Source organism: Pectinophora gossypiella, chromosome 20 (genome assembly GCF_024362695.1).
Source record: "Pectinophora gossypiella chromosome 20, ilPecGoss1.1, whole genome shotgun sequence".
NCBI classification, from domain to species: Eukaryota; Metazoa; Arthropoda; class Insecta; order Lepidoptera; family Gelechiidae; genus Pectinophora; species Pectinophora gossypiella.
In genome coordinates this window covers 7,965,513-7,984,033 of record NC_065423.1, presented here as the reverse complement: position 1 = coordinate 7,984,033, position 18,521 = coordinate 7,965,513, and the positions used below count along the sequence as shown (strand labels likewise).

Here is an 18,521-nt window from a genome sequence, read left to right as displayed (position 1 = left end):
CTTATTTGAGTTGGTTAATATCCAGTTGCCATTGTTTATTTTTTATAAAAAATATGGCACTTTCAATTTGAAGGTTACATTGCTAGCAAGAGTATTTATTTCAAAACAAGTGTATAATTTGGTGCATAAATTAAAATTTTACCCCTTTTACTACAAAATTTAAATAATAAATATAAAAACATACTTTCACATTTTACGGATGGCAACCATGTACTTATAATTTGAAAACAATCACGTTCATAATGTTATCTTTAGCAAAGAGAAAATAAAACCACTAACGGTCTGCCGGACAGAAAAAAATAATAATATCGTAGCGGGGTCGCTACCCCATAGCATATTATTATGAAAATCAATGTTGCGTGGTTTCGTGGATTTCATACAAGTTTCATACATTATACTTGATCTGATCTTGGTTCTTGGATCTGATATTGTCGATGAACGATGTTGGTATCGTGATGGTATCGTGTTCTCATTATAACTATTTTAAATTCGATAATTTATTAATACTTCCTCCAAGAAGTTATTCAGTTTTGTGTGATGTTTGTGGGATAAAATTACGTGCGTGTAGCACATGTAGCCGTACGTGCACAAAACAAAACAAAATCAATGAACAAGGCTGTATAAGTTAGACTTCTGCATTCCTTATGCATACAATGAAAAACTTGTCAAATGTCAATTGATAGAAATGCGCGCTTTGAAATGTGTGCCTATTTTTGCAATTTTATGTAGATTTTTCCAAGTTAAGTGGTGCCAATTCCGTGTTCAAAATGTCTGTAAAGTGGACTAGTGGTCACAGTGAATCCGGTATATTGCGTAAAAGCGAGTTCAAGGAGAAGAAAGAAGAATTATTTGTGTTCGGCTACTCGTGCAAATTGTTCAGGGACGATGATAAAGCCCTGCACATTGATCAAGGAAAGCACCTCATTCCGTGGATGGGGGATGAAACGTTGAAAATCGACAGGTTCGATCCGTTTTTTTCTATAAGATTGCTAACTGTGGCGCTAAAAACTTTAAACTCTCCAATGTAAGAAAGTATTAAATTTTGGAAGACTTCTAAGATTTTCGCAGAGGATGTATTGAAGTTTTCGCGATGAACAACGGGTGCTGCGGCCGTGGTGGCGGCAGCGTCGCATTTTTACGGTGACACGCTCCGGTGGTATGTATAAAATGCAACGGTACACTTGCGTATGTATAACGTAACAAAATAATCCCTAAAACATTTTTATTGGCTGAAACATGTATTCCAGGATTGTTTATTATGATGATATAATAATAATAATTCGAATTATGATTCCATTTCTATTACTATTAACATTATCTTATTTCATACTGGACATAATTTTAATGCTGTTCAGATCAATTTAAAAGCATTGCAAATAAATAATTGTATATTATAATATTTCTCCAACAATTCCTAAATTAAAATTTTAGGGTGTAATTGTAAGCTAGTTCTAGATTGTGACTGGAGATAGTTAAACCAGGTCTGAGATGAGGATGATGTTGGCAGGTATGATGCGAGGGGAGCCCTGCACGACCTCAGCAATTACGAAGCTCCACAGGGGGGCTTCGACTGGCGCGTGGAACTCAGCAAGACCGAGCAGGATGTGGAACAACTTTGTGATGAAGAACGCTACAGAGCTCTACATACTGATGAAGATGAAGAAGAAATGTATAAAGGTAAATAATTATTGACAAACATGCTACAGTTTTAAGTAATTATTTGTTCTGTGCCTATAAATCATGAATAGAGTTATTTAAATTAAGGAAAAATGGTTGGAGAAATTGTTCTTGATTATGTATGAACAGAAAAAGCCTTTTTTAATTTGCATTGAGTCTGATTTTAATAGTTTAGTTAGTGGGCTCTGTTTTCCACATTTAGACTCTAAGATGGCCCATTATGTGTATTTTAATAGTTTCTGCACATAAACTTTTATGATTAATAAGACATGGGTATCCAACTACTCAGAAGACTAATAAAAATAATAAGATTGTATTACCTTATATCCTCTCCGGTTGATTGAGGGCAGGCTTAAATCAACTGGACGCTCAGCAGTTGGGATATTTTTGTTTTTACCTTATTCATCCTATGTTTTTTCCAGAGGAGGAGCTCAAGCGTCTCCACGCAGCAGGCTATGGCCAGGTGGGCTTCAACTACGACACTCCAGCGGAGCCCGAACCTCCCCTGCAGCCTACTGAGGTTGACGAGCCCTTCCTACCCACACCTGCTTTCAAGGCTCTCTTGCCAGTTGACTTAGTTCTGGTAAGTTGGGTTCAGCTGCTTATGTATTAAATGTGTTCCTCTAGTTGTAATGTATACCTACATTGATTTATAAGATGTGTTGCAGTTGCAGTTTCTTGGCATTTCTTATCCTCAGCCAGAACACCTTGCGAATATGTATATACATAAATAATTTTGATTCTTTGGATGAGATTAATTATGTAGAGAACTAGTTAATAGTTTAACACACAACTTAGTCAACTGCCCACTAACTAAATGTCTAAAGAATTGAAACACATGAATTTCTTTAAGTAATCCCTTTAATTCCTTCACAGCCAGAAACAGAGAAACAAAATGCCATAATAGAGAAGACTGCTAAGTTCATAGCAAGCCAGGGCATGCAGATGGAGATCCTGATCAAGGCCAAGCAGGGGGACAACCCACAGTTCCAGTTCCTCAACAGGGACTCCGAGCTGCATCCTTACTACACCACACTGATTGGTCTTGTCAAGGCCGGCAAATGGCCGGAGAAGAAGCCTGAAATCGTTGTTGAAGGTACATTTTTAATTGGTGAAGTTATAAAATCTTTTTAAAGTGATATTTTTCCCTGGTGCGGCTTGCCCTTATAGCATCCTGCTGGCTCGTTACAGCAACCGCGCTGCGAATCATATCGAGAGCTTCAACCAATAGAATCAAATGCTATCTACGTAGATAGATGTTGTACGTTGTATCAGACATTCCTGTGGGCAACATATTCCTAAATATGAGAATTTGAAAAAGCTATCTTGTATGTATTGTGTTATTTGTCATAAGTCGATATAAGCCCGGAACTATCGTATTAGGATGGTCCTGTAATGATAGTTGTAAGTTTTATAATTATTAATTAATATAATAATGTAATTTTATTTACAGATAAACCACCCGAAAATGATGATTACCTTCATCCCAGCCTGGCTTCAACAATAATTGAATCTGTAAGTAGTATATCGAGTAACCAATATAAGAACAACATAACATTTTATCCCAATAGGGTAGTCAGAGGTACATTCATTGTAAGATGAACTAATTCTAATTAGCCCCACCTCACCAAGCTTCAACTAATATACTACTTAAGTAAATCTCAATTAACTCAATAACTAACTCAATATAGATATTTTTATTAACATTAAATTTGACTGAGTCAAAGATAAATTATACAATGCTAATCTAGAAATAGAAGCCATTCTAAGATGATTAAAAATCAATCTCTATTTACTTTTCGATTTATTTTCGAATTTTATTTATGAATTAAGTAACATCGAGTGCAACGTGTGATCGCTCCTATTGATGACGTCACAGGACAGTATTGCCATACAAACTTCAAAAAGTAGGTATCTCATTAGACTAGGTTATCAAGTAGCCTATTATCAAAAATCATGCCTCTTACATCTTTTCTACGTGATTTATACAGTGTCTAGGAGGCACATTTTTACATAATTTTTTTTTTTTTGACTTATTGTAGGTTTGCCGCAGATGGCATTAACTACTTGGCCGGACAAATGGGGAGCGCTGAAGGCTCTCACCCGGTCATTTTTACATAACTAACCCCAATTTTATTTAGAAAATCTCACTGATTCTTCTACAAATATACCTGCTATAAATAATATGTCTTCCCCTATATATTTTACAGTATTATTATGTTCAAATATGTACTCATCCATCACCTTTCCCCCGTCAGGCCCCGTCAATCCCAAGTATCCACTACAAGCCGTCTGCGGACTGCGACTACACGATGCTGATCTCGAAGATGCGCGGGTCCCCGCCGCCGTTGGAGGCGGCCCCCGGCGAGGAGCCCCCGCCCGGCACGGCGCCGCTGCCCCCGCGGCCGCACGCCATGATCTCGCGGGCGCCCGTCATGTACAACACTGCTAATGGTGAGCTGAACCGCCTCCCGTTGTTTGAGCGTTGGGCTCACGATCCAGACGTCCCGGGTTCAAATCCCGGCGGCGACACATCACGAAAATCACTTTGTAATCCCTAGTTTGGCTAGGACATTACAGGCTGATCACCTCATTGTCCGAAAGAAAGATGATCCGTGCTTCGGAAGGCACGTTAAGCCGTTGGTCCCAGTTACTACTTACTGATGTAAGGGTTACATGAGCCATGCTAAGGGCTTTTTGCGGCTCAATAATAACCCTGACATCAGGGTTGATGAGGTTGGTAGCCTACCTCACAACCCACACGATAGAAGAAGAATCGCATTTTATAATTTCCGTTTCAGAGCCGAACACCCAAGGCCCGCCAATGCCGCAACACACACAGCCTCAGTACCAACAGTACGCGGCTTACTACCAGCAGGTGCCACCACCGACTGTGGCCGCCCCACCGCCCAAGATGGAGGTCAAATCCGGGCCATTAAAGTCCACCGGTCTTAGTCTCATGAAGAACTATAATACTGACTCGGATAGTGATGTGTCAGGTAAGGAAGAACTTTCCAGGTCACGTTCTCCAAAATAATATATATGGCGCTGTCGAGATTTAACATGGTAATTACCTATTTTCTCATTACTAATGGCAGAAGACCAGGTAACAAGTAAACAACATAACCAAGTAAGTAATATAACCAAATAGTAGTGTTAGTTAATGCCATCTGCGGTAAATCTACAATGAGTCACGCCATAAAAAAAATAAAATTGTTACTTGATATTTGGGTCACATTATGTGTCCTATAAGGAGCTCGGTGGCGCAGCGGTAAACGCGCTCGGTCTGCGATTGTTGAAGTTAAGCAACTTTCGCAAAGGCCGGTCATAGGATGGGTGACCACAAAAAAAAGTTTTCATCTCGAGCTCCTCCGTGGTTCAGAAGGCACGTTAAGCCGTTGGTCCCGGCTTCATTAGCAGTCGTTAATATCCACCAATCCGCACTGGGCCCGCGTGATGGTTTAAGGCCCGATTCCCTATCCATCCATAGTAAAGGCCCGTGCCCCAGCAGTGGGGACGTTAATGGGCTGGTGATGATGATGTATCCTATATTGCTTCTCTTTATTTTGATCAGAATAATAATGGGTGTAAGATGTAATTGTGTCTGGGTGTAATAAAAAGGGTCATCATTTATTATGCTGCATATATCTGTTATCCATGAAATTAGAAGGTTTAACTAAGGAATTGATCAGCGCCTCCGTTGTTTTTGAGGAAGGTAGCCTGGAAAGTTCCTCAGTGAGTTCAAAATTTTGAGTCTTGTAACTGTGGTCCTCTGGCTCCACCGGCTTGCTTCTCAAACGGGGTGCGCTGGTTCCAATTTTAAGCTGCATAGACATGACAAATTATTAAAAACCATCAATGAAAATCGATCGACGCGAATACTGGCGACAAACTCAAAATTTTATTTAAACATTTCCGAAGTGAAAAAGACCTACCATCATTTTTAATACAACGAAGTAGACGGCGTCACTAACACCCTGTATAATTCCACAGATTGCGACGACACGTCCTCAACCGACAGCAAAGGCCCGATCATAGTGCAACCGCCGGAAGAGATTCAAATAGTGATCGACAAGATGGCGGCGTACGTGTCACGAAATGGCGCCGAGTTTGCTGACATAGTGCGCGCGAAGGGAGACCCGCGGTTCGCGTTCCTCGAGCCCACTGACGTGCACCACGCCTACTACTGCTCGCGGCTCGGGCAGGGGCCCGAGCAGCACAAGAAGAATAACGGTGAGTATTGGATACTTGACAGTTTTCGGATAAATATTTTAAAAATAACAAACGCTTATTTTATACCTCTTAAAATATTTTATATTCTCGAAAAAGCTTTACATAATAGAAAAAAAAAAACGTATTTTTCTTCTATAATACTTATATTTTTCAACATTTTATTATGCACTGTCCATCCCGCTATTTTTTTATTAAATTCATTTCCTATACTTAAAGGTTGCCTGGAAGAGATTGCTACCTTAGCAATTAGGCCGCCTGTTGTACTACCTGTTTTTGTATTGTATTGTAGAAATTCATTATATTATAATTAAAACACATAATAACGGGTTCTTACCGCGTTTAAAATAGGAATATGAGACTTCCAATATTTCGACACTGTTGCAAGTGCCATGATCACGGGATGACTGTTGATGACTGCGGTAAGAACCCGTTATTATGGGTTTTAATTATGATAATAACCGCATAAACTTAAAACAATGTATAATTCATTGTATTGTTACAGCCCCAGTGTCTTTCTCCATCAAGAAACTCAAAGAGCCTGATCCTATTCTGCCAAAGCCTGCGTTGCCATACGAATCAAGCTCGGACGACGAAACGGATAGTAAAAAAGAAAAACAAACCGAGAAAGATGAGAACTCCGTCAAAAATAATACGCCGCCCGCGTTCAGTGCCAATAATGTACCACCAGCCATTATTTACAAGATGGATGGGACACAAAATCATGTTCCTACAATCAAAACATTCGAACCAATAAAACCCAAAATAGTTACCAACACACCACAAATAGTAGAAGTAAAATTAGCTAAAGAAGAAAAACCAATTCTCACCAATTTGAACCAAGAGAAACGCGCGCCTAAAGTTGATGAAATGAAGAAACCTATAGAGATTAAAAAGCCAATCGAAATAAGAAAGTCTGTTGCACCAGAGATTAAAGTAGAAGGGAAACCGAAAGAGATTCCAAAAACGCTTAAAAAGGATAAAGAAAAGAAAAAAGAAAAGGTAGAAAGCAGAGAGAGAAAAAGGAGTCCAGATAAAGAGAAGAGGCCAGATGACAAGTTGAAGAAGAGGAAGTACAGTAAAGATGAATTGGAGACTGAAGTTATATCATTAGAAGATAATTCCGATGATATGATTGATTTGACTGGCGACCATTCCGATTCCAAAGGTAAGCTTTTATTATAGCTTCTTCTACTTCTATCGTGTGGGTTGTGAGGTGGATTACCAACCTCTCCCTATTTTGGTTAACAACCGGTCCCTAGTTTGGTTAGGACATTACTGGCTGATCACCAGATCGTTCGAAAGTAATGATCCGTGCTTCGGAAGGCACGTTAAGCCGTTGGTCCCGGTTACTACTTACTGATGTAAGTGAGTAGTCGTTACATGAGCTATGTCAGGGGCCTTTGGCGGCTCAGTAAATAACCCTGACACCAGGGTTGATGAGGTTGGTATTCCACCTCACAACCCAAATGATAAGAAGAAGAATGGTCGAGCCAACTGTGTACAGTCATGAGCAATATGATGTACCCACTTTAGGACTCTGTCGCACTAACATTTACAGTTCATTTTGTCAAAAAAGTTGCTACCAAAGTGTATACATATTAATGCTCGTGACCATACATAGTAGTTGTAACAAGCTTGTATGGAGGTAGTTTCCTATAAATATAAATTTCGAAAATGGTAACGACATTTATTTAATTGGCAGCTAAATAAATTCTTTATGTGTAACTACCCTCAAATGTATGCAATTTTCCGCTTTTTGCAAGTAATCAGTCAGTCAAGTTCCACGTTGTATGTATGACTGTTCCCGTTCGTTATGTGTTTTTAATCTTTGACGCTTTTTCTTTGTTTATTTTTTTGTTGTGTACCAATTATTGTGATAAATGGACGATCCTAAGGAAGGTAAGAAATGTATTGTTACGTAGTTCGTATTCTTTGTCGTATATTTACTCCAAATATAAAAAGCAAGTAGGTAGGTATTGGCAGTTGCAATGTAATTTGGATTTAAATGATTTTGATTTCGCTTCTGTAAATAGGGTTTGTACTTGTAAATAAATACCTTTAGGTTAGTGGCCCTGGGATAAAAATAAGATAAATGATAGAACGATGAAGTAATAATTATCACAGGTAAACTTGTCGGAGTTATTATAAAAGGGTAGTTTCCAACTAGTCAAATCAGTTACTTTTTACTAAACGTCAAAACATGGAATTACTATGGAATTTGTATGAAAAAGCAACCTGTGACGTCATAGAAAAACGTGAGAAAATGTCGCACTTACTATTATTTATAATTTTTTTAATATTTAAAATTCATAAATAAGTTAAATAGATAAAAAGAACAACCTCCGTGGTCTAGTGGTTAGAGCGTTAGGCTCACGATCTGGAGGTCCGGGTTCGATTCCCGATGGGGACATTGTCGAAATCACTTTGTGAGACTGTCCTTTGTTTGGAAAGGACTTTTCAGGCTTGAATCACCTGATTGTCCGAAAAAGTAAGATGATTCCGTGCTTCGGAGGGCACGTTAAGCCGTTGGTCCCGGCTATTAGCCGTAAAAACACCTCCACCAACCCGCAGTGGAGCAGCGTGGTGGAGTATGCTCCATACCCCCTCCGGTTGATTGAGGGGAGGCCTGTGCCCAGCAGTGGGACGTATATAGGCTGTTTATGTAAGATCATGTTATGTCACTCTTAGATCTATCTTTATTTAGTAATCAGAATTTCATAATTTATCTTTGACCGAAGGTCACTTTTTTCTATGACGTCACAGGTTGCTTTTTCATACAATTCCATAGTAATTTCGTGTTTTGACGTTTAGTAAAAAGTAACTGATTTGTCTAGTTCGAAACTACCCTATTTAAATTGAGCCGCCTAAGGCCCTTGACTTAATGATTGATTAACTAATCCAGGGCCAATAAAAAAGAAATGTAACGTAATGTACATGTGTGTGTTGTCCCCAGGGTCGTTGGACACTGACACGGATCGCCAGAAGCAGCTGGAGCGGCGGCGGCGCGCGGCCGAGTTCCTCAAGAAGGTGGGCGTCGACCCCGCCGCCGCCGCGCTGCCCACCTCCTCCCTCGCCAGCGCTATGGTAACCCAAACACTTCATACAAAAACACTCGTTTTACACAGACACTACACATTGACGTCATCGTACACGCGCATCTGTGTGTGTGACGTCTGACGCCCATACGATTGACGACTAAAGTAAGACTGAGGGAGGTGACGTAAACTTTATTCAGCCGAAACGTCACATCGCAAATTTTCTTTGGAATTTGTATGGAAATACTGTCCTGTGACATCATCAATAATAATTAAAAATATTAATGTCCGAATTTGAAATAAAAAAAAAACATCATTTACATTATAGAAGCGATGTTGCAGTAACCATTTTGCAAAAAAAAAATAATAATTAATAATTACATTCTTTATTCAAGTAACTAGGACTCATAATTTGTTAATAACAAAACTTATATACTAGGTTAGTAGATCAAGTACCCCCCAGCAATGAAGGCGTACTCATTGTTAGTTAATAAATAAATAAAATTCGAAAATAAGTCGTAAAGAAAATGAGATTGATTTTTCTTCATCTTTGACTGGCTTCTATTTCTAGATTTGCATTTTATAATTTATCTTTGACCCAGTCAAATACCCTATTGTGTTAATGAAAATATCCATATTGAGTTAGTTATTGAGTTAATGGAGAATTATATATGTAGTATATCAGTTAAAGCTTAGTGAGGTATTGTTCAGGTGGACACGTTGGAATCGCTGCGTAAGAAGAAAGCAGAGGCGGAGGAGAAACGACGGAAACGGGAGAAGCGGCGACACCGCGACAAACACGGTACCATACACGGAATCACTACCTACCTTTGTTGTTTTTTAAAAACTATTACCTCTAATAGGACGTATATTGACCAAATTGGAGATATCCTTCGAAAAGTTTCAGTACGATCTGAACCGGCGTGCGTGTATGTAACGATAGATTAATGTGGAGGAAGCAAGAGACGTGTCAGGATCGTAGCAAATGGAATTCCATAGTTTCATAGTCTCTGCTTACCCCGGTGGGAAATAGGCGTGGCGCGTTTATGTATGTATGTAGTACCTCTAATATAACAGCTGTAGCAGTAACTGTCAGTACTATTCAGAGGCGGAGGACAGGAGTACGGCTTTGGAATGGACTACAATGGGTGCCATACCACTGGCGTCAGACAGAGTACTGTGGGGCGGAAGGCAAGAGGGAAACCACAAAAGTAGTATGGAGAATGCTACACCGATCTTCTTCTTCTTCTTGTCGTTTCGATGGCATTAGATTTCTTCAGCCCAGTATTCCGCCACTCGAACAGCATCCTCGGTGGCACTCATCAGTCCCTCTCGCGTGCAGGTATCAGGGCACGCGGGGCAAGTTATCAGATGAGCCATAGTCTGTGGCGTAACACCCCACACGCAGCTCAGATCCGACCCGATGAGAAAACCCCCACCTGGACAGGTTATCTTTACTTCGGCCAACCTGTGTGCGGAGTCTATTTAAAGATTTCCAGGTCGGCCTGGTCAGCTCATAACCCGGTGGAAGGTTCTCCGAGAGGGGGGACAAATGGAGTAGGTAGCGCTACCTACTCCATTTGCTACACCGATAAGAACGTGGCTCTTAGTGATATGGTGACCTCTAATATGCATGTATGCCAACGAGCCTTAATTAGTAGACAAAGACGCTGATTTCAGTACACACACGTCTAATTTTATTTTAAGTTACACCTGTCATGTTCTTCTCATTAATTTTTGGAACACTCGTCAATAGGCTAGTTTCCAACTAGTCAAATCAGTTACTTTTATTAAACATCAAAACACGTAATTACTAAGGAATCTGTAATAAAAAAAACACGCTGTGACGTGATAGAAATACGTGAAAAAATGTCGGACTTATTATTACGTTTTTCTTGATTAAAATTCATAAATAGTTTAAATATAAAAAAGGAAATGTTTTTCGTTAGTTTTAAATCTGTACAGACATATTTAAATATAGATGTAGCGATCAGAATTTCATAATTTATCTTAAACCTAGTACACGATCCAATTGTATGCAGAAATTTTAATTGGTTTTGTAGGTGGTAATTGAATGGACTAACATATTTATTGTCCTTACAGGATATGATGAAGAGGATAAATCACACCGTAAAAGCAAACGCAGAAAGCACAGGTAAGATACGAAACAGAAAAAAAAGAAAAAAGTATGAAAAAAAGTATAAAGTAAAAAAAAACAGTATTGACTGCTTCTTAGGAGGACTTTGGTCGGAAGACGTGAGCTAAAGGGCGGATTATTAGGGAAGACTTTTTGAGTATGATATCGTCACTGAAAAGGCAAAATTACGTAAGCACCAAAATGGCATTTCAAGAAAAAGCCGTTCAAATTATTTTATCCGTCTTTTATCATAACTTTTTACCCATTTATCCAATTTAGATGACGTCAACGTAAGTTTACATTGTATTTTCAATTTCTATGTTTAGCAATAGATATCATAATATGGACTACTATTTTAGGATATTTTGGCGCTTATGTAATTTTGCCTTTCCAGTGACGATATAAAACCGTGTCTATCATATCTTCAGGTTAGGTAAGCGGACCTTGTCAAAAATGGGATAACGCTAGAGATATTGACACTATAGCATACAATTAGACATAGTTACTCCTTCAAAAACAATACAATTTATACATAATTATATTATAATTGTTGGACAGAAGGCAAGAGGGAAACCACTGCTCTATTTTTCCCTAAAAAGTAACATCGGGAATGCTACATCGACAAGAGCGTGGCTCTTAAATTAGTGATGATAATGTTGTATGACGAGCTGGAGCCACCGTGGCGTGGTAACAGCCTCCGTGGTCTAGTGGTTAGAGCGGTTTTTTTTTTGTGACTGTCCTTTGTTGGTAAGGATTTTTCAGGCTTGAATCACCTGATTGCCCGAAAAAGTAAGATGATTCCTTCGGAGGGCACGTCAAGTCGTTGGTCCCGGCTGTTAGCCGTAAAAACAGCTCCACCAACCCGCATTGGAGCAGCGTAGTGGAGTATGCTCCATACCCCCTCCGGTTAATTGAGGGGAGGCCTGTGCCCAGCCGTGTAGGCTGATTACGAGCTGGAGATCCGGGTTCGATTCCTGATCGCTTGTGAGACTGTCCTTTGTATGGCTACGATTGCAGGCTGAATCACCTGGTTATCCGTAAAAGTAAGATGATTAAGAGCATTGGAAAGCATGATAACTAGCCATAAAACAACATCGACCCGCAGTGGAGAAATGTGGATTACGGTCACGAGCACTAATATGTATACACTTTGAAACCATGTCACATTAACTTTTTTGACAAATTAAACCGTAAGTCTCATTAAATGTCAACTATGATAGTGCGACAGGGTTCTAAAGTGGGTACATGATATTGCTCATGAGTCTCATGACTGTACGCTCCATACCCCATCCGGTTGATTAAGGCGAGGCCTGTTAGCAGTGGGACGTATATAGGCTGTTTATGTTGTTTTTTATACTATGATACTAGACAAGTAGACATCTTTAGTCCTTAAAAATACAATGCAATTTATACATCATTATTATGTTACAGATCATCTGATGAAGACGACTCCGACAATGATGGGTGAGTTTGAACATTATCATTTGTTAAAAAGTTCTATGAACACACGAAATAAATGTGAATAAAAAAAAGGAAAGTAAGATTATTCTAGTTCGAATCCGATACGAATTAGATAGATAAAATGTTTTTTTTTTTAGGTTCTTCTCTTCTTCTATCGTGTGGGTTGTGAGGTGGATTACCAACCTCATCAACTCTGGTGTCAGGGTTACTATTGAGCCGCCGAAGGCCCCTGACATGGCTCATATAACGACTAGTTACTTAAATCAGTAAGTAGTAACCGGGACATGGCTCTCCATGTCAGGGGCCTTTGGCGGCTCAATAGTAACCCTGACACCAGGGTTGATGTGGTTGGTAATCCATCTTACAACTCACACGATAGAAGAAGGAGATTTCCTGCGTTTCATCTATACATATAAAAATATCAACAAACTAACACCAACCACTTTCTTTCGCAGCTCCAAAAAAAAGAAACGTAAGAAGGAAAAGAAGTCTAAAAATAAGAAGAAGAAGAAACAAGAATCAGTAGATGATGAAGAAGTGGACCATCCTCTCCCACCGAATATGGACTTGAGTACCACATTGAAGGAATTGAGAACTTCTTCTCCTACGAAGGAGTTGGTACAGGACTTTGAGGACAGTCAGACTCAGTCTTCGCTCAAGAGGGAGTCCTCTTCGTCGGAAGAAGAGGAGAGAAGAAGTAAAAAGAGGAGGAAAGAGAGAGAGTACAGCGAAGGGGAGTGGTCGAGTGACAGTGAGGCAGATTCGCGGTCTTCTTTGAGTAAGGCCGGAGACTGATACAGACGGGTAAGAGCTTCGATCACGTATAATATAGACGAGATAGATAGATATATTTTAGTATATATATTATATATACTGCACTGTTGCCGTCTAAAAATGCCACCGGCAAATAGCGGCGATGCGTCTCGTTTCGTTCTTATTCCCTCGTCGCATTTCCATTGTTATCTCAGTTACTTAAGGTTTGAATTAAACCGTACGCGATTCTAGCCACGTTACAAATAAAAAATAAACCAGGGATGAACGTGGGTTTAAGTATTTGACAGCCAAGCAAAATATCATACAATTCGACTGAACACTTAAACTCACGTTCATCCGTGGTTTATTTTTAATTTGTAAGGTGATAGAACTTTCTCGAAATACTTGAAGTATATGAGAATTGACGCAGGGACGATATTTTGTTTGTTGTAAGGAACTGTGCATCTATCAATATATGTGATCGAAGGGTAAGAGTAATAAAACATAGATGTATTTGATATTCAGAAAGATTAACGGGAATAACTTGCTCATCTATTGGTTAATAAATCCGAACCATAATGTTAGAACAGAAATAATTTATATAATTTCCTTTCTTTAATTCTTTCTTTCTTTCTTTGTAGTGTTTTTAATCTCTGTTTCGAATTTTAACAATATTTTTCGGTCTGGTTTTTCAAAATAAATAAATTCAATAAAATGGCTTACTAAACAGTAATAATTTATACTCGTAAATTCTCTATTAATGTAAATAGAGCATAGATTTTAATTTTAAATCATTTTAACGAATATGTACGACTGTTCATTTTGTAGATTATTTAGATGTCGTAAATAGGACCAACGTGAATTTTGTACCTAGTAATAATCTCAAATAAAACCTCATTATGTATTTCTATTTGTTATTTGGGTAATTTGGCCCGTTCCGTTATAAATTAACCCTAGTGTAAACGAAGCATACAGTATCTTGAAAGAAAGTACTTGAATATTTCTTGGGTGCAATAATGAAATAAATAAAATAGGTTGGTTTGAATGATGTGGTATAATATAATTAGATATTATGTTATTACATAAAGACACGAATTTTAGTTATAATATTAAATATACAATGAATTGTATGTCATAAATTGTATTGTACAAATCACAAGGAGAACGGCGAATAGGCCGATTTGTTCATTTTATGAGAGAATTATTTTTTATTGGTTTGTGAATTTTATCGTTATAAATATTCCCGATGACATCATGAGACTTCTACAATAATACTGTGAAAGTAGATGTTATATCACAATGTATATTATGTTTTAGTACAATAAACCTTATTGAATAAATTATAATAGTTTAATTGTGTTTTCTAACTTCATGGATAACAGACATGTGCGTCTTTTATCTTTGTTTTTGGCTATAAATGATGACCTTTATTACACCCAGGCACAACACATTTTTCACCTATTATTATTCTGATCAAAACAAAGAACTTAGGAGCAATATACTTAGGTAGCAACATAAGTCTATAAACGTCTGATCCAAATATCAAGTAACAATTATTTTATACTGTTTGCCTCTGCCATTACGTTATATTTTTGAATAATTATGTACCCGAGAAATGAGAAAAAAGGTAATTATCATGTTTTGGACAGCTCCATCAATATTTTTTTTTGGTACGTAGCCTGGTCTGTCACTTATTGTCTCCACAGTGACTAGTTAGTAGGAAGAAAATTCCCAGTTACACCGGGGGACAGCGCTAGAAGCCTGGGAATTGGGTCGTGTACCAGGTTCGAGATAAATTATGAAATTCTGATTACTAAATAAACACATTTTCTTTTTTATATTTAACTTATTTATGAATTTTAATCAAGAAAAACGTAATAATAAGTACGACGTTCTTCTATGACGTCACAGTGTGCTTTTTCATATCGTCACTGGAAAGGCAAAATTACGTAAGCGCCAAAAGGCCATTTCGAGAAAAAGCCGTTTAAAGTTTCATTTTTTCGTTTTTTTATCATAACTTTTTACCCAATTATCCAATTTAGATGATGTCAATGTAAGGTTACATTGTTTTTTAATTTTCTATGTCCAGCAATACATATCATAACAGTTGGATTGCTATTTTAGGATATAGTGGCGCTTACGTAAAAATGACTTCAGTTTATAGTAAAGCAAATTTACTTAACCGCCATCTGGTTAAAATATTATTTGGAAGCAAAATTACTTACAGCTCTTACAACAATGCATACGAGAACGACAATATTTCTTTAAATATAATAATACTGTAATGTTAGCGGAGTAAAAGTTACTGTAACGACTTTTACACATCTGCTTTCATTATGTCAAAATTGCCTAAAAAGTGATCGATTGATTATGTCAGTTCACCAAAGATTCTTTAAAGTAAGTTTTTGTAATATCTTACATGGGTAAAAAGACGTAAGAGACAAATAATTATTCTTAATACCTCCTTAAATTACTTATTACTTCAATTGATTTATAAAAATAGCTATTAAAATACTGAAGTGCCAGAAATAAAGTTTCATAAAATATAAATAATAGCGTACAACCCCTTATCTGTTTGTAAAAGTTTCTTTTTAACACTTTCAAAGACAGAACGTATACGGACGTTCCGATTCCAAGGTGTCATACTACCTATTATGAACCACCAATGACCCATGGCCTCTGTCCGTGAAAGGGTTCAACGGTTTTATTTAGCTAAACCCGTACGGTATATTTGTATCGAAATTAGATATTGCAATTTAAGTACCTTCCTGTTGTCAGATTGATCTGAAATTTGGTACGCACCTTTAATTCCGATGTCAGTACAATATAATAAAATCAATAACATTATAAATCTAAGATGGCAGCCGGTACATAATGGGGGATTACATATTTTTCCAAACCCCCTCAATATGGGTATCAAATGAAATAGCTACACAAGTAGAATACTGTGATTATGTCAAAATTTAAAATCCAAGATGGACGATATTACAAAATGACTGAAAGAAGGATGTTGCCCTTAATTTTGTCATTGGCATCCACCGTCCATAATATGCAGGGCAGCACAGTGGATCGCTGGGTAATGATGCCGCCGACGAACTGGCAAGGAGAGGATCAATCCTGCCGATACCTTTCAGTCAGTTACGCTCGTGGGTACGGGACCATACCCAGCAACTACACAACGACAGATGGGCACAGCTGCCCACATGCAGACAGTCGAAGGATATCATGTCTATGATATCCAATTCACTCGCCGACTGCTTCGCTTAAACCGCAATGACCTCCGAATAGTAGTGGGCAGTATAACGGGTCACTGCCCACTCAACAAGCACCTATTTAACTTAGGGATAACGGACAGCCCACTTTGCAGAGGCTGTCTGGACGCAGAAGAAACTGCCCCCCATGTAATCCTGGAATGCACGGGAGTGTCAGCATAACGGGTAAAAATCCTCAAAGGAATGGGGTCGCTCCGCGAAGCCTGTGAAATCCCCAGGAGGCTTCTGAGCTTCTGGAAGGAGATAGGTTGGCTTACGTAGTCAACAATTACACGCATAATGGGCCACCTTAGAGTCTAAATGCGGAAAACAGAGCTCACTAACATAACATAACATATGCAGGGCAGCACAGTCGACCACGCAGTAGTATATTTGGGCTCAAAATTGTTTGAATTAGGACAAGCATACGTGGCTCTAAGTCTAGTCAAGTCTCTGGAAGGGTCAAGTCTTTTTAATTCCTCAATAATTTCTAATTCCTCAATAATTCCCCTTATTTTTTTCAGAGTATTTACCACGAAGTTGAATACACTTTTCCATTCGCTCGAACCAGGTATTATTTAACATTTATTCCACTCCAAAGTAGAGGTGTTCAAAATGGCTGACTTGAAAGCGTTGGCCGCTTCTTCACCGCACTGGAACCTTTGACCGCGAAGAGTTTCTTTTTTAATTTTAGGAAATGTAAAGAAATCATTGGAGCTTAGATCAGGACTGTATGGAGGATGGTCAAGAATTTCTACGTTTTCCTGCTTCAAATAATCGTTTGACGAGCGGTGTGAGCTTGCGTTGTCATGGTGCAGCATCCTGCACCCCTGCGCATAATCATGCGTCGCTTTGGGTTAGATTTTCGAAGTTCGGCGATGACTTGTGGTAAACAAATTGTGGTATACCAATCCGCATTAACCGTCCTACGATCTTCAAGTGCAATTGTCGCAACATGACCGATTTTCTCCACGAAGGTAGCCACCATCTTCTTTGAAGTGCTTCGAGAGCGAACAACTTTAGTCGGCTTTGACTCGTTTTGGAAGACCCAAACTGTGGATTGTTGTTTGGAATCAGGATAATAGCATAAATCCAAAATTCGTCACCACTGATGATGTCGTACACGTGATTTGACTCTCCTCGGTTGAACCTCTGAAGAGTTTTCTTACACCATCTGACGCGGGCTACCTTATGATCGTCAGAAAATGCGGGATGCAACGGCAAACTAGTTTTCTCACACCAAGTGCCTCATGCAATATCGTTTAAATGGTTGTCCCTGAAATGCCTAATAACGCCTCTATTCTCGGTATGTCACATGACGATTTTTGAGGATTAGTTGTCTCACAGCAACGATATTATCTTCAGTGAAGGCGGATGTCCACGCTCGAATTCTAAATACCAGCGTTCGATGGTTCGCAGATATGGCACTTAATCGTGGAATAGAGATTTTAACTGTTTGAAACACTGAAGTCACGGTAGGCCTCTTCGAAAGTTATAGAAAATTTTTCTTTGTAAGATTTATTTTCGGACGTGACCTGACAGATTCAAACCAACGCTGTGACTAAACAATTGCATTAATCCTAATGCTTTCAATTGTTTTGATATTCGAAATTCCAACAAATGTGAATTTTGAGTTCTCGATTCAAAATTGGCGCTAAATATGCAAACGACAGAACTTAAAAAGTATAACAAAGTCGCTTTTTCTGTCCCTATATGTACGCTTAAATCTTTAAAATTGCGCAACGGATTTTGATGCAATTTTCTTTAGTAGATAGAGTGATTCAAGAGGAAAGTTTATAGGTATGTATAATAACATCCAATAAATAGTGTAGAAATACTGTTATTTTTGAGGATTTTAATGTGATGTCGTAAATAATTTCATTTTTCCTCAGCATTGCATCCGAGCGAAGCCGGGCGGGTCGCTAATAAATTATAAAATCAATTCTAAAATAGTTTTACTTTTAGACCTATTGT

At 38.4% G+C, this 18,521-nt stretch overlaps 1 protein-coding gene across 2 annotated transcripts; it reads left to right on the top strand.

Moving 5' to 3' along the window:
• Positions 1–673: 673 nt before the first annotated feature.
• LOC126375989 (protein suppressor of white apricot-like) lies at positions 674–13,620 on the top strand. 2 transcript variants are annotated; one of them, XM_050023128.1, is made up of 14 exons: positions 674–961; positions 1,508–1,677; positions 2,100–2,260; positions 2,554–2,773; positions 3,131–3,192; positions 3,936–4,131; positions 4,479–4,676; positions 5,671–5,910; positions 6,413–7,075; positions 8,864–8,994; positions 9,657–9,747; positions 11,049–11,100; positions 12,514–12,546; positions 12,999–13,620. In XM_050023128.1, exons 1-14 carry the CDS (start codon positions 768–770, stop codon positions 13,336–13,338), a joined length of 2,751 nt encoding a protein of 916 aa, XP_049879085.1. In that variant the 5' UTR covers positions 674–767; the 3' UTR covers positions 13,339–13,620. The 2 variants fall into 2 exon arrangements, with proteins under 2 accessions (XP_049879085.1, XP_049879086.1); XM_050023129.1 differs by having other exon boundaries at positions 819–1,156.
• Positions 13,621–18,521: the final 4,901 nt, after the last annotated feature.